Source organism: Oncorhynchus nerka, linkage group LG19, assembly GCF_034236695.1.
Source record: "Oncorhynchus nerka isolate Pitt River linkage group LG19, Oner_Uvic_2.0, whole genome shotgun sequence".
Lineage (NCBI taxonomy): Eukaryota > Metazoa > Chordata > Actinopteri > Salmoniformes > Salmonidae > Oncorhynchus > Oncorhynchus nerka.
The window spans coordinates 35,364,603-35,387,700 of NC_088414.1; the positions used below are offsets into that span (position 1 = coordinate 35,364,603).

General features: G+C 47.0%; 1 protein-coding gene across 8 annotated transcripts in view; it reads right to left on the bottom strand.

Annotated features, from left to right (window-relative positions):
• The window catches only part of LOC115115796 (dachshund homolog 2-like), a 324,950-nt gene that overhangs the window by 141,314 nt on the left and 160,538 nt on the right, over window positions 1-23,098 (bottom strand). For 4 of the 8 annotated variants that reach the window (XM_065004911.1, XM_065004909.1, XM_065004908.1 and 1 more), the window contains exon 3: window positions 13,014-13,145. In XM_065004911.1, coding sequence (XP_064860983.1) covers window positions 13,014-13,145 — 132 coding nt within the window. Of the gene's footprint in view, window positions 1-13,013; window positions 13,167-23,098 lie in introns of all 8 variants that reach the window. The other 4 variants (XM_065004910.1, XM_065004907.1, XM_065004905.1 and 1 more) reach the window with 1 other exon arrangement.

Below are 23,098 nucleotides of genomic sequence, written 5' to 3' on the forward strand. Positions count from 1 at the left end.
TGTGGATTGGGGTGATCAGTCCTTGGTTCCAAATATTGGGGAAGATGCCAGAGCTAAGTATGATGTTAAAGAGTTTTAGTATAGCCAATTGGAATTTGTTGTCTGTATATTTGATCATTTCATTGAGGATACCATCGACACCACAGGCCTTTTTGGGTTGAAGGGTTTTTATTTTGTCCTGTAACTCATTCAATGTAATTGGAGAATCCAGTGGGTTCTGGTAGTCTTTAATAGTTGATTCTAAGATCTGTATTTGATCATGTATATGTTTTTGCTCTTTGTTCTTTGTTATAGAACCAAAAAGATTGGAGAAGTGGTTTACCCATACATCTCCATTTTGGATAGATAATTCTTGTGTTGTTGTTTGTTTAGTGTTTTCCAATTTTCCCAGAAGTGGTTAGAGTCTATGGATTCTTCAATTGCATTGAGCTGATATCTGACATGCTGTTCCTTCTTTTTCCGTAGTGTATTTCTGTATTGTTTTAGTGATTCACCTCTCTCTCTCTCTCTCTCTCTCTCTCTCTCAATGCATCAACAACATCTCTCTCTCTCTCTCTCTCTCTCTCTATGCATCAACAACATCTCTCTCTCTCTCTCTCTATGCATCAACAACATCTCTCTCTCTCTCTCTCTCTCTCTCTATGCATCAACAACATCTCTCTCTCTCTCTCTCTCTCTCTCTCTCTCTCTCTCTCTCTATGCATCAACAACATCTCTCTCTCTCTCTATGCATCAACAACATCTCTCTCTCTCTCTCTCTCTCTCTATGCATCAACAACATCTCTCTCTCTCTCTATGCATCAACAACATCTCTCTCTCTCTCTCTCTCTCTCTCTCTCTATGCATCAACAACATCTCTCTCTCTCTCTCTCTCACTCTCTCTCTCTCTCTCTCAATGCATCAACAACATCTCTCTCTCTCTCTCTCTCTCTCTCTCTCTCTCTCTATGCATCAACAACATCTCTCTCTCTCTCAATGCATCAACAACTTCTCTCTCTCTCTCTCTCTCTCTCTCTATGCATCAACAACATCTCTCTCTCTCTCTCTCTCTCTCTCTCTCTCTCTCTCTCTCTCTCTCTCTCTCTATGCATCAACATCTCTCTCTCTCTCTCTCTCTCTCTCTCTCTATGCATCAACAACTTCTCTCTCTCTCTCTCTATGCATCAACAACATCTCTCTCTCTCTCTATGCATCAACAACATCTCTCTCTCTCTCTCTCTCTATGCATCAACAACATCTCTCTCTCTCTCTCTCTCTCTCTCTCTCTCTCTCTCAATGCATCAACAACATCTCTCTCTCTCTCTCTCTCTCTCTCTATGCATCAACAACATCTCTCTCTCTCTCTCTCTCTCTCTCTCTCTCTCTCTCTATGCATCAACAACATCTCTCTCTCTCTCTCTCTCTCTCTCTCTCTCTCTCTCTCTCTCTCTCTCTATGCATCAACAACATCTCTCTCTCTCTCTCTCTCTCTCTATGCATCAACAACATCTCTCTCTCTCTCTCTCTCTCTCTCTCTCTCTCTATGCATCAACAACATCTCTCTCTCTCTCTCTCTCTCTATGCATCAACAACATCTCTCTCTCTCTCTCTCTATGCATCAACAACATCGCTCTCTCTCTCTCTCTCTCTCTCTCTCTCTCTCTCTCTCTCTCTCTCTACACTCACACTTGTTTTTTGCTACCTCTGCAAATCACGTGCCTAACAGATTCCAGGGCCAGTTTAACTGATGCAAGGGATTTCTCTTTCTCTTTTAACTTGTCAGTCACACAGGAAAAATATATCAGTTGTTCTCTGATGTCATTTGTGATGGTGATTTTCCCTGACATTATCCCTGACTCCATTAGACCAATGAGCCTCTGTTTTGCTCGGCTATTCTTCTCCTGCCGCCCGACCAGAAACACATGTTCTCCCTTCAGTATTCTCTTCCTTCTTCCTTGTTAACAAGAGTTCAGAGGCATATTTATATTTAAAGACACCAATTCACAGGAGCCCCTGTGCCTCTTATCTGCTTTTCAGCTGTAAAACCATGAGAGTATAAACACCCTTTCAAACAGTCTCCAGGAGCTGACAACCAACTTCTGCTGTGCACTTTAGGAGACTCCCCAAAGTTAGATTGTGGTAAGCCAAATTGGTCAACTGATTAGGCGCTCGCCAGTTCTCTGTGGTCTGTGGTGAGAGATGCTTTCTAAATGTATTACTTTTTTGTCTTGAAAGGAGGGTTGGCGGCTGGGGTCGCTGTCTAAGGGGAAAGAGATTGAAATCAAGTCTCCCCCTATCTCCGCTAACTGATGTGTGCAGATAGCTGAAGGTGTTTCACAGCCCATCCCACACGGAGGGGAAGATGCAGATTAGCTGTTTGATGTTCTCCAAAGAAGCAGCTTGCCATCAGAGAGGGACCAAACAGCCCCCGGGAACGCAAGAACGAGGAAGAAACAGGAAATGAAAAGAAAAAAGGAAGGAGAGAAAAAGCAGACATCAGGCGGCTGTCGTCTCGGGATCAGAGTCTTGGCCGCGAAAGAGAGAACGCAAAGGGTTAAAGTCGGAGGGATATCTTCTGAAGCCGCTTGTTTAACTTGATGTGATTTCTCTAGATCAGATTCCAACATCCCCGTCCCACCACCATCCACCCCGATAACAAACTGCGAGACCAGCCAGAAAGCACACCACCGTTCTACCATCTCTTTTGAGGGTTTGAACGATGTTAATGAGATGAAGCATACCCCCTCCTCCTTCTCCTTCGTCTCCTGCATCTCTCTCAGGTTTCTGCTCCTACAGCTCTGGCTCTTGGTGGTGTATGTGTGTGTGTGTGTGTGGGGGGGGGGGTTAGATGTAATTTCCACAACACAGACCGTGGTTGAACTGTTTCCAGTCTTTAGGTTATAGGCCCCCAGGTCTCAGTGAAGCTGGTCCCTTCAAATGCTTTCTACAGGAGGGCTAACTCACTGGCTTCTCCATTTTGGGGGAAAGAGTAGCCTGCTGAATTGTGGGTGACTTGTGTGTTAGTGCGAATCGAGGCCCACTTGCATGGCATCAGCTGGACAGACCCCCCAGCAAAGCCTGCTGCCTCTCTCTCTCTCTCTGTAATGATTATAGTCATCATCATCATCATCGTCGGTGGTGTGACATGGCCAGCTCTCTGTAGCGCTGGTGTCATCATCATCATCATCATCGTCGGTGGTGTGACATGGCCAGCTCTCTGTAGCGCTGGTGTCATCATCATCATCATCATCGTCGGTGGTGTGACATGGCCAGCTCTCTGTAGCGCTGGTGTCATCATCATCATCATCATCGTCGGTGGTGTGACATGGCCAGCTCTCTGTAGCGCTGGTGTCATCATCATCATCATCATCGTCGGTGGTGTGACATGGCCAGCTCTCTGTAGCGCTGGTGTCATCATCATCATCATCATCGTCGGTGGTGTGACATGGCCAGCTCTCTGTAGCGCTGGTGTCATCATCATCATCATCATCGTCGGTGGTGTGACATGGCCAGTTCTCTGTAGCGCTGGTGTCATCATCATCATCATAATCGTCGGTGGTGTGACATGGCCAGCTCTCTGTAGCGCTGGTGTCATCATCATCATCATCATCGTCGGTGGTGTGACATGGCCAGCTCTCTGTAGCGCTGGTGTCATCATCATCATCATCATCGTCGGTGGTGTGACATGGCCAGCTCTCTGTAGCGCTGGTGTCATCATCATCATCATCATCATCGTCGGTGGTGTGACATGGCCAGCTCTCTGTAGCGCTGGTGTCATCATCATCATCATCATCGTCGGTGGTGTGACATGGCCAGCTCTCTGTTGCGCTGGTGTCATCATCATCATCATCATCGTCGGTGGTGTGACATGGCCAGCTCTCTGTAGCGCTGGTGTCATCATCATCATCATCATCATCGTCGGTGGTGTGACATGGCCAGCTCTCTGTAGCGCTGGTGTCATCATCATCATCATCATCGTCGGTGGTGTGACATGGCCAGCTCTCTGTAGCGCTGGTGTCATCATCATCATCATCATCGTCGGTGGTGTGACATGGCCAGCTCTCTGTAGCGCTGGTGTCATCATCATCATCATCATCGTCGGTGGTGTGACATGGCCAGCTCTCTGTAGCGCTGGTGTCATCATCATCATCATCATCATCGTCGGTGGTGTGACATGGCCAGCTCTCTGTAGCGCTGGTGTCATCATCATCATCATCATCATCATCATCGTCGGTGGTGTGACATGGCCAGCTCTCTGTAGCGCTGGTGTCATCATCATCATCATCATCATCGTCGGTGGTGTGACATGGCCAGCTCTCTGTAGCGCTGGTGTCATCATCATCATCATCATCGTCGGTGGTGTGACATGGCCAGCTCTCTGTAGCGCTGGTGTCATCATCATCATCATCATCGTCGGTGGTGTGACATGGCCAGCTCTCTGTAGCGCTGGTGTCATCATCATCATCATCATCGTCGGTGGTGTGACATGGCCAGCTCTCTGTAGCGCTGGTGTCATCATCATCATCATCATCGTCGGTGGTGTGACATGGCCAGCTCTCTGTAGCGCTGGTGTCATCATCATCATCATCATCGTCGGTGGTGTGACATGGCCAGCTCTCTGTAGCGCTGGTGTCATCATCATCATCATCGTCGGTGGTGTGACATGGCCAGCTCTCTGTAGCGCTGGTGTCATCATCATCATCATCATCATCGTCGGTGGTGTGACATGGCCAGCTCTCTGTAGCGCTGGTGTCATCATCATCATCATCATCGTCGGTGGTGTGACATGGCCAGCTCTCTGTAGCGCTGGTGTCATCATCATCATCATCATCGTCGGTGGTGTGACATGGCCAGCTCTCTGTAGCGCTGGTGTCATCATCATCATCATCATCGTCGGTGGTGTGACATGGCCAGCTCTCTGTAGCGCTGGTGTCATCATCATCATCATCATCATCATCGGTGGTGTGACATGGCCAGCTCTCTGTAGCGCTGGTGTCATCATCATCATCATCGTCGGTGGTGTGACATGGCCAGTTCTCTGTAGCGCTGGTGTCATCATCATCATCATCATCGTCGGTGGTGTGACATGGCCAGCTCTCTGTAGCGCTGGTGTCATCATCATCATCATCATCGTCGGTGGTGTGACATGGCCAGCTCTCTGTAGCGCTGGTGTCATCATCATCATCATCATCGTCGGTGGTGTGACATGGCCAGCTCTCTGTAGCGCTGGTGTCATCATCATCATCATCATCATCATCGTCATCATCATCATCATCATCGTCGTGGTGTGACATGGCCAGCTCTCTGTAGCGCTGGTGTCATCATCATCATCATCGTCGGTGGTGTGACATGGCCAGTTCTCTGTAGCGCTGGTGTCATCATCATCATCATCATCGTCGGTGGTGTGACATGGCCAGCTCTCTGTAGCGCTGGTGTCATCATCATCATCATCATCGTCGGTGGTGTGACATGGCCAGCTCTCTGTAGCGCTGGTGTCATCATCATCATCATCATCATCGTCGGTGGTGTGACATGGCCAGCTCTCTGTAACGCTGGTGTCATCATCATCATCATCATCGTCGGTGGTGTGACATGGCCAGCTCTCTGTAGCGCTGGTGTCATCATCATCATCATCATCGTCGGTGGTGTGACATGGCCAGCTCTCTGTACGCTGGTGCGCTGGTGTCATCATCATCATCATCATCATCGTCGGTGGTGTGACATGGCCAGCTCTCTGTAGCGCTGGTGTCATCATCATCATCATCATCATCGTCGGTGGTGTGACATGGCCAGCTCTCTGTAGCGCTGGTGTCATCATCATCATCATCATCATCGTCGGTGGTGTGACATGGCCAGCTCTCTGTAGCGCTGGTGTCATCATCATCATCATCGTCGTCGGTGGTGTGACATGGCCAGCTCTCTGTAGCGCTGGTGTCATCATCATCATCATCGTCGTCGGTGGTGTGACATGGCCAGCTCTCTGTAGCGCTGGTGTCATCATCATCATCATCGTCGTCGGTGGTGTGACATGGCCAGCTCTCTGTAGCGCTGGTGTCATCATCATCATCATCATCGTCTTTGGTGTGACATGGCCAGCTCTCTGTAGCGCTGGTGTCAGGGAGGAGTACATTAGAAGGGTTATGACAGGGCCTCTCCATCCAGCTCTGTCATTATCACCCAGTCCCATGTCTCGTTACAATGTACTGGAGGAGATTTAACTATAATCATTTACGCAGATATTGCTACAGGACTTCATTTGATCAGGACCATGGACAACGTGCATAATGACGGCAGAATTCAGTTATGATGGTCATTGTTTTAGCACTTTTAAACTATGGTTCAATGTGATAATAAATCAGCACAATCTACATTTTCTTTTTCTTTTTTTTAATTGCCGCAATCTTGGAGCTAGAATTGGGATCATGTACACTGTGCTAATGCCAAAACATAAAAAGAGTAACAGAGAGCAATGTACAATACGTTGAACTTAGCAAAACCCTAGCTGTGTTCCAATATTCATACTAACCACACTAACCCTACTATTTGTGACGGAAATTGGGTTATGTAGTTTGCTTATTGGTCATAGTATGGATATAGTTAGTATGCCAAAAGTACCCGGATGTCGTACTAAATTCGGCAAAATACGAAGTATACAAGCAGTGGACACTATTTCCGTGCTTTTAGGGCCCATGATGCAATTCTTCAGAAAATGGGCGTGGCTTCACTACGTTTTCAGATTTGAAGAAAATGGCAGAAAATATGCAACCGATACAAATTCAATGCTTTAACTAATTATGACAAATTTTAAGAAAATGTTGAGCAATGTAATAAAGAAATTACTTTTTAAATAAGTTACGTTACATGTTAGCTACACAATCCGTATCTTTACGAACCGCATAGCATTACAGCAGTATATACCGGTATGTTAGCTAGTAACATAACGAGTAACGTTAACATTAGTTGGCTACTTATACATCGAACTTGCCAGGCAGTATATTAACTATAATCTAACTAACTACCCAACATTTATTGACTTGATTATTCACGTCATTCTTAGCTAACTGGTTTAGTCGTTGTGCGGTCTCAATGGACATTGTTAATTATATCTACTCCGATTTCAGAGAACTCTCGTCTGAGTGTGCCAGAGCTCAGAATAACTGATGAATTTATGAATGCTCAACACCCGTTGAATAAATGGCCAGTGTCAGTAAACGTCAGCAAATAAAATTGTAATTAAATAGTTTCCAGCAGCAGCCTAACCAGCTCTGCTAGGGTGAGAAAAATGGTCAGAGTGAGGTGTTCTCTCATTTGTGTCTGGAAGTAGCTAGCAAGCTAGCAAACTTTAGCAAGGTAGCTTGGGTGCTTGACAGCGGTTGTGAGGTCAGAACGCTTGGATCAACCCTACTCCTCTGCCGGAGAGTCCAGTGACGCACTCTGAGAGCGAAATGCTCAGAATTTACGAACAGACAATCTGACAACACTCTGGATTTACGAACAGACAATCTGACAACACTCTGGATTTACGAACAGACAATCTGACAACACTCTGGATTTACGAACAGACAATCTGACAACACTCTGGATTTACGAACAGACAATCTGACAACACTCTGGATTTACGAACAGACAATCTGACAACGCTCTGGATTTACGAACAGACAATCTGACAACACTCTGGATTTACGAACAGACAATCTGACAACGCTCTGGATTTACGAACAGACAATCTGACAACACTCTGGATTTATGAATGCCCAGATTGCATTTACGAACAGACCCAAAATCGTAAAATGTCTAGCCAGTCATTTGTTATGCAAACAAGCTAGCAAGAGGTTGCATAGCAACAGCATCAAACTCCGGTAGACAGACGAAGTGCAAGGACTCTCAACTGAAAGGACACTGAACCAATAGTATATAGTATGTAAACTCAGCAAAAAAAGAAACATCTTCTCACTGTCAACTGAGTTTATTTTCATCAAACTTGTGCAAATATTTGTATGAACATAACAAGATTCCGCATCTGAGATAAACTGAACAATTTCCACAGACATGTGACTAACAGAAATGGAATAGTGTGTCCCTGAACAAAGGGGGGTCAAAATCAAAAGTAACAGTCAGTATCTGGTGTGGCCACCAGCTGCATTAAGTACTTCAGTGCATCTCCTCCTCATGGACTGCACCAGATTTGCCAGTTCTTGCTGTGAGATGTTACCGCACTCTTCCACCAATGCACCTGCAAGTTCCCGGACATTTCTGGGGGGGAATGGCCCTAGCCCTCACCCTCCGATCCAACAGGTCCCAGACGTGCTCAATGGGATTGAGACCCGGGCTCTTCGCTGGCCATGGCAGAACACTGACATTCCTATCTTGCAGGAAATCACGCACAGAATGAGCAGTATGGCTGGTGGCATTGTCATGCTGGAGGGTCATGTCAGGATGAGCCTGCAGGAAGGGTACCACATGAGGGAGGAGGATGTCTTCCCTGTAACGCACAGCGTTGAGATTGAATGCAATTACAACAAGCTCAGTCCGATGATGCTGTGACACATCGCCCCAGACCATGACGGACCCTCCACCTCCAAATCGATCCCGCTCCAGAGTACAGGTCTCGGTGTAACGCTCATTCCTTCGATGAGAAACATGAATCCGACCATCACCACTGGTGAGACAAAACCGCAACTCGTCAGTGAAGAGCACTTTTTGACAGTCCTGTCTGGTCCAGCAACGGTGGGTTTGTGCCCATAGGCAACGTTGTTGCCGGTAATGTCTGGTGAGGACCTGCATTACAACAGGCCTACAAGCCCTAAATTCAGCCTCTCTCAGCCTATTGCGGACAGTCTGAGCACTGATAGAGGCATTGTGCATTCCTGGTGTAACTCGGACAGTTGTTGTTGCCATCCTGTACCTGTCAAGGAGAATGGAGTATGCACTGACATCCTGGTCTCGCAGGTCCCGCAGGTGTGAGGTTCGGATGTACAGATCCTGTGCAGGTGTTGTTACACGTGGTCTGCCACTGCGAGGACGATCAGCTGTCTATTCTGTCTCCCTGTAGCGCTCTTAGGCGTCTCACGGTACGGACATTGCAATTTATTGCCCTGGCCACATCTGCAGTCCTCATGCCTCCTTGCAGCATGCCTAAGGCACGTCACGCAGATGAGCAGGGACCCTGGGCATCTTTCTTTTGGTGTTTTTCAGAGTCAGTAGAAAGACCTCTTTAGTGTCCTAAGTCTTCATAACTATGACCTTAATTGCCTACCGTCTGTAAGCTGTTAGTGTCTTAGCGACTGTTCCACAGGTGCATGTTCATTAATTGTTTATGGTTCATTGAACAAGCATGAGAACAGTGTTTAAACCCTTTACAATGAAGATCTGTGAAGTTATTTGGATTTTTACGAATTATCTTCGAAATACAGGGTCCTGAAAAAGGGACGTTTCTTTTTTTTGCTGAGTTTAGTATATACTCATTAAGTATGTTGTATACAGTACATGTTAGTATGGGTATTCAAACACAGCTCAGGAATTTGTGTTTAGTGCATGGGGGACGCAATCTTCATGCAGCTCCGCTATTGGGGTTGGATGTATGAAAGACACTTTTTGCCTGCCTACTGTTGCCAAGGTCACCCACTCTTTACCACGCAAACAGCATCACCGCAGAAGACAAATAAATGAGTCCGGTAAACCTTTTTCGACATTTTCTGTTGTCTTGCCTCGCAGTTCCCGTGTGTTTATATGTAAAAAGTATGAAATATAAATAAGTGTGTACATCAGTTTGTCCTATCTGCATGTGTGTGTGTTTGTGAGTATTTTACTTTTCCCTCTACATATTCAGGCTCACGTCTCTTTCGGGGGAGTCTGCATCTGCTAGGGCTCTGGGTGGTATAGAGAATGCTCTCTGTGTCTGTGTGGCTCTGGGTCGTATAGAGAAGGCTCTCTGCATCTGCTATGGCTCTGGGTGGTATAGAGAAGGCTCTCTGTGTCTGTGTGGCTCTGGGCTGTATAGAGAAGGCTCTCTGTGTCTGTGTGGCTCTGGGTGGTAAAGAGAAGGCTCTCTGTGTCTGTGTGGCTCTGGGCTGTATAGAGAAGGCTCTCTGTGTCTGTGTGGCTCTAGATGGTATAGAGAAGGCTCTCTGTGTCTGTGTGGCTCTAGATGGTATAGAGAAGGCTCTCTGTGTCTGTGTGGCTCTGGGTGGTATAGAGAAGGCTCTCTGTGTCTGTGTGGCTCTGGGTGGTATAGAGAAGGCTCTCTGTGTCTGTGTGGCTCTGGGTGGTATAGAGAAGGCTCTCTGTGTCTGTGTGGCTCTGGGTGGTATAGAGAAGGCTCTCCGTGTCTGTGTGGCTCTGGGCTGTATAGAGAAGGCTCTCTGTGTCTGTGTGGCTCTAGATGGTATAGAGAAGGCTCTCTGTGTCTGTGTGGCTCTGGGCTGTATAGAGAAGGCTCTCTGTGTCTGTGTGGCTCTGGGTGGTAAAGAGAAGGCTCTCTGTGTCTGTGTGGCTCTGGGTGGTATAGAGAAGGCTCTCTGTGTCTGTGTGGCTCTGGGTGGTATAGAGAAGGCTCTCCGTGTCTGTGTGGCTCTGGGCTGTATAGAGAAGGCTCTCTGTGTCTGTGTGGCTCTGGGTGGTAGAGAAGGCTCTCTGTGTCTGTGTGGCTCTGGGTGGTATAGAGAAGGCTCTCTGTGTCTGTGTGGCTCTGGGCTGTATAGAGAAGGCTCTCTGTGTCTGTGTGGCTCTGGGTGGTATAGAGAAGGCTCTCTGTGTCTGTGTGGCTCTGGGTGGTATAGAGAAGGCTCTCCGTGTCTGTGTGGCTCTGGGCTGTATAGAGAAGGCTCTCTGTGTCTGTGTGGCTCTGGGTGGTATAGAGAAGGCTCTCTGTGTCTGTGTGGCTCTGGGTGGTATAGAGAAGGCTCTCTGTGTCTGTGGCTCTGGGCTGTATAGAGAAGGCTCTCTGTGTCTGTGTGGCTCTGGGTGGTATAGAAGGCTCTCTGTGTCTGTGTGGCTCTGGGTATAGAGAAGGCTCTCCGTGTCTGTGTGGCTCTGGGCTGTATAGAAGGCTCTCTGTGTCTGTGTGGCTCTGGGTGGTAAAGAGAAGGCTCTCTGTGTCTGTGTGGCTCTGGGTGGTATAGAGAAGGCTCTCTGTGTCTGTGTGGCTCTGGGTGGTATAGAGAAGGCTCTCCGTGTCTGTGTGGCTCTGGGCTGTATAGAGAAGGCTCTCTGTGTCTGTGTGGCTCTGGGTGGTATAGAGAAGGCTCTCTGTGTCTGTGTGGCTCTGGGTGGTATAGAGAAGGCTCTCTGTGTCTGTGTGGCTCTGGGCTGTATAGAGAAGGCTCTCTGTGTCTGTGTGGCTCTGGGTGGTATAGAGAAGGCTCTCTGTGTCTGTGTGGCTCTGGGTGGTATAGAGAAGGCTCTCCGTGTCTGTGTGGCTCTGGGCTGTATAGAGAAGGCTCTCTGTGTCTGTGTGGCTCTGGGTGGTATAGAGAAGGCTCTCTGTGTCTGTGTGGCTCTGGGTGGTATAGAGAAGGCTCTCTGTGTCTGTGTGGCTCTGGGCTGTATAGAGAAGGCTCTCTGTGTCTGTGTGGCTCTGGGTGGTATAGAGAAGGCTCTCTGTGTCTGTGTGGCTCTGGGTGGTATAGAGAAGGCTCTCCGTGTCTGTGTGGCTCTGGGCTGTATAGAGAAGGCTCTCTGTGTCTGTGTGGCTCTGGGTGGTATAGAGAAGGCTCTCTGTGTCTGCGTGGCTCTGGGTGGTATAGAGAAGACTCTCTGTGTCTGCGTGGCTCTGGGTGGTATAGAGAAGGCTCTCTGTGTCTGCGTGGCTCTGGGTGGTATAGAGAAGACTCTCTGTGTCTGTGTGGCTCTGGGCTGTATAGAGAAGGCTCTCTGTGTCTGTGTGGCTCTGGGTGGTATAGAGAAGGCTCTCTCGGTCTGCGTGGCTCTGGGTGGTATAGAGAAGGCTCTCTGTGTCTGTGGTGGCGCCTCTGTTAACCAGCCCACTGCCACACGTACTGTTAGTCACTGCCATCACCTCCATCTAAATTCACAGTCAGCTCGCAGACATTAAGGACGTCCTAAGGCTCAATAAAATAAGGCTAAAGAGAAAGCAATGCGTGGGCCAGAATCAATTACCCGTAGTGGAGCTGAGCAACCACGGACAGAGAGACATGGACAGAGAGACATGGACAGAGAGACATGGACAGAGAGACATGGACAGAGATACATGGACAGAGAGACATGGACAGAGAGACATGGACAGAGAGACATGGACAGAGATACATGGACAGAGATACATGGACAGAGAGACATGGACAGAGAGACATGGACAGAGAGACATGGACAGAGAGACATGGACAGAGAGACATGGACAGAGAGACATGGACAGAGAGACATTGACAGAGAGACATGGACAGAGAGACATGGACAGAGATACATGGACAGAGAGACACGGACAGAGAGACACGGACAGAGAGACACGGACAGAGAGACACGGACAGAGAGACATGGACAGAGAGACATGGACAGAGAGACACAGATAGAGAGACACGGGCAGAGAGACATGGACAGAGAGACACGGACAGAGAGACACAGACAGAGAGACATGGACAGAGAGACACGGACAGAGAGACACGGACAGAGAGACAGGGACAGAGAGACATGGACAGAGAGACATGGACAGAGAGACACGGACAGAGAGACATGGACAGAAAGACAGGGACAGAGAGACACGGTCAGAGAGACATGGACAGAGAGAGACATGGACAGAGCCACATTTACAAGGAGACAAAACGTTCTGCAGTTTCTAGCCACCTCTCCTCCTAGCTAGTAGACACATGCGTGGGCTGTTAAATACTGGCTGTAGATTTGAACAGACACATCTGTCATGATTTGGGGGCTTTGAAATCAATATTTTCATGTAAGTTGGCAGTCATAATAATTATGTGAATTATCTTTATTTTAAGGGTATTTTTGATGTATACTGTTATACTTTCCTGTTCACTGTGCCTCAGTAGTTAGCTGTGATAAACAATCAAGTATGGATGTCTAACCTGTGTTGGAGTTGAGCTCGTCGTTCTCCGACTCGGTACCGTTCTGGCTGCCGGCTCCGTGCAGGTTGTTCATGGCCATCAGCTTCATCTTCTGCAGCTTCATAGCCTCGGCCATCGCTGCAGCCGTCAGCCCTGCAGGACAACACATAAATACTGTACACAAATCACAAGCATACACAGCAAGGAAAAATACACACATCTAAAGACAACACACAAGCTTATTTGCATTTTGATAAAGCTTAGATATCTATATGCCCTACAAAGAAATAAGCTGAGAAGCTGCAGCTACTGAGCTGGACAGATGTTCATAGCCCTGTAATAAAGACATCTAAAGCTATTTGGAGTAGAACACAACTTGGATGATGTGTCATGCTTTTTTCATTTCAGTTCCTCTCAGTCTAAGCATGTGTACTTTGGTCTTCAGAGATATTTCTATAGAGGAGCCAGAATGAGGCTCTAGCTGGCCCCAGGCCTCCCCTGACCCCACCCACCCAAGCTGAGCTGAGCTGAGCTGAGGGGAGATGGGCCACTGGTGGTGGTGGTAGGGAGGGTCACTGGTGGTGGTGGTAGGGAGGGTCCCTGGTGGTGGTGGTAGGGAGTGTCACTGGTGGTGGTGGTAGGGAGGGTCCCTGGTGGTGGTGGTAGGGAGGGTCACTGGTGGTGGTGGTAGGAAGGCTCCCTGGTGGTGGTGGTAGGGAGGGTCCCTGGTGGTGGTGGTAGGGAGGGTCCCTGGTGGTGGTGGTAGGGAGGCTCCCTGGTGGTGGTAGGGAGGGTCCCTGGTGGTGGTGGTAGGAAGGCTCCCTGGTGGTGGTGGTAGGAAGGCTCCCTGGTGGTGGTGGTAGGAAGGCTCCCTGGTGGTGGTGGTAGGGAGGGTCCTGGTGGTGGTGGTAGGGAGGGTCCCTGGTGGTGGTGATAGGGAGGGTCCCTGGTGGTGGTGGTAGGGAGGGTCCCTGGTGGTGGTGGTAGGGAGGGTCCCTGGTGGTGGTGGTAGGGAGGGTCCTGGTGATGGTGGTAGGGAGGGTCCTGGTGGTGGTGGTAGGGAGGGTCCTGGTGGTGGTGGTAGGGAGGGTCCTGGTGGTGGTGGTAGGGAGGGTCCTGGTGGTGGTGGTAGGGAGGGTCCTGGTGGTGGTGGTAGGGAGGGTCCTGGTGGTGGTGGTAGGGAGGGTCCTTGGTGGTGGTGGTAGGGAGGGTCCCTGGTGGTGGTGGTAGGGAGGGTCCCTGGTGGTGGTGGTGGTGGTGGTGGAGGGAGGGTCCTGGTGGTGGTGGTAGGGAGGGTCCTTGGTGGTGGTGGTAGGGAGGGTCCTGGTGGTGGTGGTAGGGAGGGTTCTGGTGGTGGTGGTAGGGAGGGTCCTGGTGGTGGTGGTAGGGAGGGTCCTGGTGGTGGTGGTAGGGAGGGTCCTGGTGGTGGTGGTAGGGAGGGTCCTGGTGGTGGTGGTAGGGAGGGTCCTGGTGGTGGTGGTAGGGAGGGTCCCTGGTGGTGGTGGTAGGGAGGGTCCTTGGTGGTGGTGGTAGGGAGGGTCCCTGGTGGTGGTGGTAGGGAGGGTCCTGGTGGTGGTGGTAGGGAGGGTCCTGGTGGTGGTGGTAGGGAGGGTCCCTGGTGGTGGTGGTAGGGAGGGTCCTTGGTGGTGGTGGTAGGGAGGGTCCTGGTGGTGGTGGTAGGGAGGGTCCCTGGTGGTGGTGGTAGGGAGGGTCCTTGGTGGTGGTGGTAGGGAGGGTCCCTGGTGGTGGTGGTAGGGAGGGTCCCTGGTGGTGGTGGTAGGGAGGGTCCCTGGTGGTGGTGGTAGGGAGGGTCCTTGGTGGTGGTGGTAGGGAAGGTCCCTGGTGGTGGTGGTAGGGAGGGTCCCTGGTGGTGGTGGTAGGGAGGGTCCTTGGTGGTGGTGGTAGGGAGGGTCCCTGGTGGTGGTGGTAGGGAGGGTCCCTGGTGGTGGTGGTAGGGAGGGTCCCTGGTGGTGGTGGTAGGGAGGGTCCCTCCCTGTCCGTCCCTGGAGAGCCCTCTTTTCCAGACTCTCTAAGAAACCCAGCTACCTTCAGCTCATCAAGGGCTCCACAGCCCTGGAAGCCATCATCACTCTGTCCAATTAGGCCCATAATGAATTCAATTAGATGACGGAAGGACACATTAAGTCATTCATTAAATGACGATGCCTTGCCTCCTTGCTTTGCTAAATTTCTTTACAAATCAGGACAAAAAAAGATACACCTTTTTTTCTTTTCTCCCAGGTTCACACACTATGTGTCACCTTGATCTAATTCGTTACTGGAATCGCCTGGTGTGTCAAGAAAAAAAGACCGAAAAAAAATATGTTCATTAATTGATCATTTAATTTTGTTTCTGTGAACATGAACACTTCAGTCACTCCTGTGGAGGGAAGAGAGTCTGATCACTACTCGATAAAACACCAAAGGAGGAAAATGAACCGTGTCGCTCTCATCGGCCAATGTTTATCAATTCCATTACACACAGTAAAGCCAAATAAACCAGCAAATCATTCTAAGTTGAAAGAAATATAGACAGGCACAGATAGAGTGGAAGAGGAGAGGGAAGGGGAGCGGGGTTAAGACAAATGAATCTCCGTTCTTACATTTATATAAAAAAAACAAGCCTCCTATTTTTATGCATCCCGGGCCCCTCTCTTCTAAGCCTGCCTGAGGAAACAGGCAAAATGTTTTCAATAGCTATATTTAAACCAAATGTCATGATGATTGATTCATTTGATTATGAGTTCATTTTGTTGCCTAATCCCACAGACTTGTCAGAGGCACAGCTGCAGCAGCTTGAAGAGGAAACTCAAACCTCTGAATTAGCTGTGGACGTGTGGCCGGGAGAGGGGGGGGGGGAGAAACAGCTGCAGTAGCATGGAGGGAGCACCACGTCAACCCTGCTAATGCCCTAAAAGCTTGGCATAAACATCCGTACAGCCAGCTTTATTTTTGGTGGGATTTGAGAATGCGCTTGGGAGAAAATACATGCATGCTTGAAATTTCTCCTGACGCATATGACTGTATAGAGATGACAGATCCAGAAGGTTTGGGAGAGCTAGGAAACATTCCCATATCTGATCATATGATCTTGTAATGCTTCTAGCCTACTATAGTCACCGAGGATTACTGGTTAGCATATATTAAGTTGATTTATACGAAACTGCAAATTCCAATTTTATGCTACGTTCATTTAAAATCCCTTCTTAAATGTACGTATGTAAACTTAGCAGTAATATTCATATAGATTATTTCAGGGGCGTAACTTTCACTGGGGACAGGGGTGACATGTCCCCCCACATTCTGAAATTCAATTTTCGCCCCCCCCCACAGTTTTATCATTGGAATGTGATACAAAACAAAGTAATGGTGTGCTTTAGGGCCATGCGGGCGCCTCCGAGCGGTCCAATAGACTGTTTTGAGTGTTTATCCAACTGGATAAAAAATGTCCCCCCACACTTCTAAAACCAAAGTTGCGCCCCTGGATTAAGTACATGAACATGATGAGTTTGCAAGCCAAACTATGGTAGCTAGGCTACGGTAGCTAGGCTACAACACTCTGCTTGTTCTGTCAGAAAGCAGATGTAATGAAAAGAACACATATCTTATCTTATTGGTCCTCACTGTAAATTAACTAAAATCTCTTGTCAGTGTCTCTGTGATCTTTCATCACTGTTTATGCTCACTGTCAGCTAACTTTCAATGAGGACAGGTTCATTTACATATTGGGACACTGAAACTTTCTCCATCTCTTAAAGGGAGAGTAAGAGAGAGTGTTCTTCTCTGGCCTGTGAGGAGTCCTATGGTGGAAACATAGCCTGTTTAGGGTCAGTCAGTGCGAAGGGAAAGCTCTTTCTGAGAGGGTGACAGTGTTCCAGAGATGACAGTGTTCCAGAGATGACAGTGTTCCGGAGATGACAGTGTTTCGGAGATGACAGTGTTTCAGAGATGACAGTGTTCCAGAGATGACAGTGTTCCAGAGATGACAGTGTTCCAGAGATGACAGTGTTCTAGAGATGACAGTGTTCCAGAGATGACAGTGTTCTAGAGATGACAGTGTTCCAGAGATGACAGTGTTCCAGAGATGACAGTGTTCTAGAGATGACAGTGTTCCAGAGATGACAGTGTTCCAGAGATGACAGTGTTCTAGAGATGACAGTGTTCCAGAGATGACAGTGTTTCAGAGATGACAGTGTTCTAGAGATGACAGTGTTCCAGAGATGACAGTGTTTCAGAGATGACAGTGTTCTAGAGATGACAGTGTTCCAGAGATGACAGTGTTCTAGAGATGACAGTGTTCCAGAGATGACAGTGTTCCAGAGATGACAGTGTTCCAGAGATGACAGTGTTCCAGAGATGACAGTGTTCCAGAGATGACAGTGTTTCAGAGATGACAGTGTTCCAGAGATGACAGTGTTCCAGAGATGACAGTGTTCCAGAGATGACAGTGTTCCAGAGATGACAGTGTTCCAGAGATGACAGTGTTCTAGAGATGACAGTGTTCCAGAGATGACAGTGTTTCAGAGATGACAGTGTTCTAGAGATGACAGTGTTCCAGAGATGACAGTGTTTCAGAGATGACAGTGTTCTAGAGATGACAGTGTTCCAGAGATGACAGTGTTCTAGAGATGACAGTGTTCCAGAGATGACAGTGTTCCAGAGATGACAGTGTTCCAGAGATGACAGTGTTCTAGAGATGACAGTGTTCCAGAGATGACAGTGTTCCAGAGATGACAGTGTTCTAGAGATGACAGTGTTCCAGAGATGACAGTGTTTCAGAGATGACAGTGTTCTAGAGATGACAGTGTTCCAGAGATGACAGTGTTCCAGAGATGACAGTGTTCTAGAGATGACAGTGTTTCAGAGATGACAGTGTTCTAGAGATGACAGTGTTCCAGAGATGACAGTGTTCTAGAGATGACAGTGTTTCAGAGATGACAGTGTTCTAGAGATGACAGTGTTCCAGAGATGACAGTGTTCTAGAGATGACAGTGTCCCAGAGATGACAGTGTTCCAGAGATGACAGTGTTCCAGAGATGACAGTGTTCCAGAGATGACAGTGTTCCAGAGATGACAGTGTTCCAGAGATGACAGTGTTTCAGAGATGACAGTGTTTACAGGTGAAAAAGTGTTTCAGAGTTTCTCATGATATACTACAGTGTTGGGATTAGTTACATGAAACAGTAATATTTTCCATATTCAAACACACCGAATGCAACAGTGCGTTTTTTAAGAAAAATAGTTAAGAAAAATATTTACAAAATAAAATTAAAATAACACTAACGAGGCTATATACAGGGGGTACCGGTACAGAGTCAATGTGTGGGGGTACAGGTTAGTCAAGGTAATTGAGGTAATATCTCCATGTAGAGAGTTATTAAGTGACTATGCATAGATAATAACAGAGTAGCAGCAGCAACAACAAAAAGGAGGGACAATGTAAGTACACCGGGTAGCCATGCTGTTCAGCTGTCTTATGGCTTGGAGGTAGAAGCTGTTCAGCTGTCTTATGGCTTGGAGGTAGAAGCTGTTCAGCTGTCTTATGGCTTGGAGGTAGAAGCTGTTCAGCTGTCTTATGGCTTGGAGGTAGAAGCTGTTCAGCTGTCTTATGGCTTGGAGGTAGAAGCTGTTCAGCTGTCTTATGGCTTGGAGGTAGAAGCTGTTCAGCTGTCTTATGGCTTGGAGGTAGAAGCTGTTCAGCTGTCTTATGGCTTGGAGGTAGAAGCTGTTCAGCTGTCTTATGGCTTGGAGGTAGAAGCTGTTCAGCTGTCTTATGGCTTGGAGGTAGAAGCTGTTCAGCTGTCTTATGGGCTTGGAGGTAGAAGCTGTTCAGCTGTCTTATGGCTTGGAGGTAGAAGCTGTTCAGCTGTCTTATGGCTTGGAGGTAGAAGCTGTTCAGCTGTCTTATGGCTTGGAGGTAGAAGCTGTTCAGCTGTCTTATGGCTTGGAGGTAGAAGCTGTTCAGCTGTCTTATGGCTTGGAGGTAGAAGCTGTTCAGCTGTCTTATGGCTTGGAGGTAGAAGCTGTTCAGCTGTCTTATGGCTTGGAGGTAGAAGCTGTTCAGCTGTCTTATGGCTTGGAGGTAGAAGCTGTTCAGCTGTCTTATGGCTTGGAGGTAGAAGCTGTTCAGCTGTCTTATGGCTTGGAGGTAGAAGCTGTTCAGCTGTCTTATGGCTTGGAGGTAGAAGCTGTTCAGCTGTCTTATGGCTTGGAGGTAGAAGCTGTTCAGCTGTCTTATGGCTTGGAGGTAGAAGCTGTTCAGCTGTCTTATGGCTTGGAGGTAGAAGCTGTTAAGATGCCTTTTGGACCTAGACTTGTTACGTTTCACAAAAGTAACGTGTTATATTACTTTGTGTTACTTTCATGAAAAAGTCATGTGCCCTCTATACATTACTATGGACAGCAGCTGTCTCCAAACAGCCTTTCTCCGTTCGCTCGAGAACTGGGACAAGCCGAGATCAGAAGTGTTAGTTGACAAATTAACTATAATAATATTACCCAATCCGTTACTTATAAAAGTAATCTGATTATATAAAGCGTTACTTTAACTCCGTTGCTTATAAAAGTAATCTGATTATATAAAGTGTTACTTAAACTCCGTTGCTCATAAAAGTAATCTGATTACGTAACACTACTAACGCGTTACCCCAAACACTGACCACAGGCAAGATTATAGAAGCTCTGACTGACATGAGAGAGAGGCAATCAACATCCACTGTCTAACAGACCACATTGAGAACATAAAACAGCAAGACAGAGAAACAACACACACACAATCATTGCATTGTCTTTACACATTTCCCCCTCCCGATTTGACATTAAAGACGAGCCAGTGAGATCAAACAGGACACGTAACAGTAATTGATGTTTGAGTAAAGTCACGACCCACGGAAATGGGAGCCTGCGGATGAAAGGGGAGCGGCTTTTTCCAGGGGTGGACAAACAGATATCTTCTTGTTTGCCTTTAATAGAGCTCCTGAGATATAGAGGACCCCTGGCTCTCAGTGTCAGCCCTGCCAGATGAGCGTAGGGCAGTCAGGCACATCGGACTGGAGCCATCCATCCTCCCTTTCTCTTCACATCAGACTTGGAGGGGCCATTCTTGCGTCTAATCGTTAACCTGGCTGGGATGATCTGGGGCGGAGTCCCAGCCTGTTACCCTGGGCAGGTTACAGAAGCTCTTTGTGGTCTCTGTGGGGTCAGACACAGGCCAGATACACCCTGAATTCCTCCTGTACATTCAGTCTTATTGGCTGTTGTCAGGCCCGGTCCAAAATGGTGTCTGTTTAACTGAAGGTGGTTAACTGGAGACGTTTTAATAAAGACGCTAGAATTTGGTCGTCAGTTTGGGTGTTGATTGTGCAACAGAGACATGGCCACTGGAGGAAGACAGAGTATGAATGTATGCAGGCATTTTACCTTTACACAGAACCTTGTGTCTATCTCCTCCTGTCATTATAATGCATGGTTATCATCATGGAGCCTATACCAAGGTGGGCCGGGTACTGTCTAAAGTACTGGATGGACCAGTCACATAGATAGAGTCAGTGTGTGAAGCAGCGATGTCCATATGTAGTATATGGACAATATGGACACTTGAGTGATCCTCAACTCTCTGCCGGATGCATTATTGCATTTGACGTTTGTCCTTCTCAGCGAGGAGAATAAAATGCCAGGAAAAGGGACGTGAGGAAGAGACAGAGAGCAGTGGGGTTGAAGTGGGGCCCACAGACTCTGCCTTTGATTCTCAACACAGTAAAAATAACTTCCCTATTCAACGTTTTGAAGGAAACTGAGATTGCGAGAAGGACGTGGGGTTATAGGGTATACTGTATTTAACTGTGGGGTTAGGGTATACTGTATTTAACTGTGGGGTTAGGGTATACTGTATTTAACTGTGGGGTTAGGGTATACTGTATTTAACTGTGGGGTTAGGGTATACTGTATTTAACTGTGGGGTTAGGGTAAATTGTATTTAACTGTGGGGTTATAGGGTATACTGTATTTAACTGTGGGGTTAGGGTATACTGTATTTAACTGTGGGGTTAAGGTATACTGTATTTAACTGTGGGGTTATAGGGTATACTGTATTTAACTGTGGGGTTAGGGTATACTGTATTTAACTGTGGGGTTATAGGGTATACTGTATTTAACTGTGGGGTTAGGGTATACTGTATTTAACTGTGGGGTTATAGGGCATACTGTATTTAACTGTGGGGTTAGGGTATACTGTATTTAACTGTGGGGTTATAGGGTATACTGTATTTAACTGTGGGGTTAGGGTATACTGTATTTAACTGTGGGGTTAGGGTATACTGTATTTAACTGTGGGGTTATAGGGTATACTGTATTTAACTGTGGGGTTAGGGTATACTGTATTTAACTGTGGGGTTATAGGGTATACTGTATTTAACTGTGGGGTTAGGGTATACTGTATTTAACTGTGGCATTATAGGGTATACTGTATTTAACTGTGGGGTTAGGGTATACTGTATTTAACTGTGGGGTTAGGGTATACTGTATTTAACTGTGGGGTTAGGGTATACTGTATTTAACTGTGGGGTTAGGGTATACTGTATTTAACTGTGGGGTTAGGGTATACTGTATTTAACTGTGGGGTTATAGGGTATACTGTATTTAACTAGGGTATACTGTATTTAACTGTGGGGTTAGGGTATACTGTATTTAACTGTGGGGTTAGGGTATACTGTATTTAACTGTGGGGTTATAGGGTATACTGTATTTAACTGTGGGGTTAGGGTATACTGTATTTAACTGTGGGGTTATAGGGTATACTGTATTTAACTGAGTGGGGTTAGGGTATACTGTATTTAACTGTGGGGTTAGGGTATACTGTATTTAACTGTGGGGTTATAGGGTATACTGTATTTAACTGTGGGGTTAGGGTATACTGTATTTAACTGTGGGGTTAGGGTATACTGTATTTAACTGTGGGGTTAGGGTATACTGTATTTAACTGTGGGGTTAGGGTATACTGTATTTAACTGTGGGGTTAGGGTATACTGTATTTAACTGTGGGGTTAGGGTATACTGTATTTAACTGTGGGGTTATAGGGTATACTGTATTTAACTGTGGGGTTAGGGTATACTGTATTTAACTGTGGGGTTATAGGGTATACTGTATTTAACTGTGGGGTTAGGGTATACTGTATTTAACTGTGGGGTTATAGGGTATACTGTATTTAACTGTGGGGTTATAGGAAACTATGCTTTTATTTAACTGTGTTATATCTTACATTAGTACCCCAGGTCATCTTATTTAACTGTGGGGTTATAGGGTATACTGTATTTAACTGTGGGGTTAGGGTAGAACTGTATTTAACTGTGGGGTTAGGGTATACTGTATTTAACTGTGGGGTTAGGGTATACTGTACTGTATTTAACTGTGGGGTTAGGGTATACTGTATTTAACTTGGGGGTTAGGTCTGTATTTAACTGTTGGAAATCCGAGCAAGGGTAGCATTCCAGAGGGTATACTGTATTTAACTGTGGGGTTATAGGGTATACTGTATTTAACTGTGGGGTTATAGGGTATACTGTATTTAACTGTGGGGTATAGGGTATGCCTGTATTTAACGAGACATGGTGGTTGGAAACATACAGGAACTATTTAACTGTTGGGGTTTAGGGTATACTGTATTTAACTGTGGGGTTATAGGGTATACTGTATTTAACTGTGGGGTTCTGGGTATACTGTATTTAACTGTGGGGTTAGGGAAATACTGTATTTAACTGTGGGGTTAGGGTATACTGTATTTAACTATCGATTTAGGGTATCTGTATTTAACTGTGTGGGGTTAGGGTATACTGTATTTAACTGTGGGGTTAGGGTATACTGTATTTAACTGTGGGGTTATAGGGTATACTGTATTTAACTGTGGGGTTATAGGGTATACTGTATTTAACTGAGTGGGGTTAGGGTATACTGTATTTAACTGTGGGGTTAGGGTATACTGTATTTAACTGTGGGGTTATAGGGTATACTGTATTTAACTGTGGGGTTATAGGGTATACTGTATTTAACTGTGGGGTTATAGGGTATACTGTATTTAACTGTGGGGTTACGGAATACTGTATTTAACTGT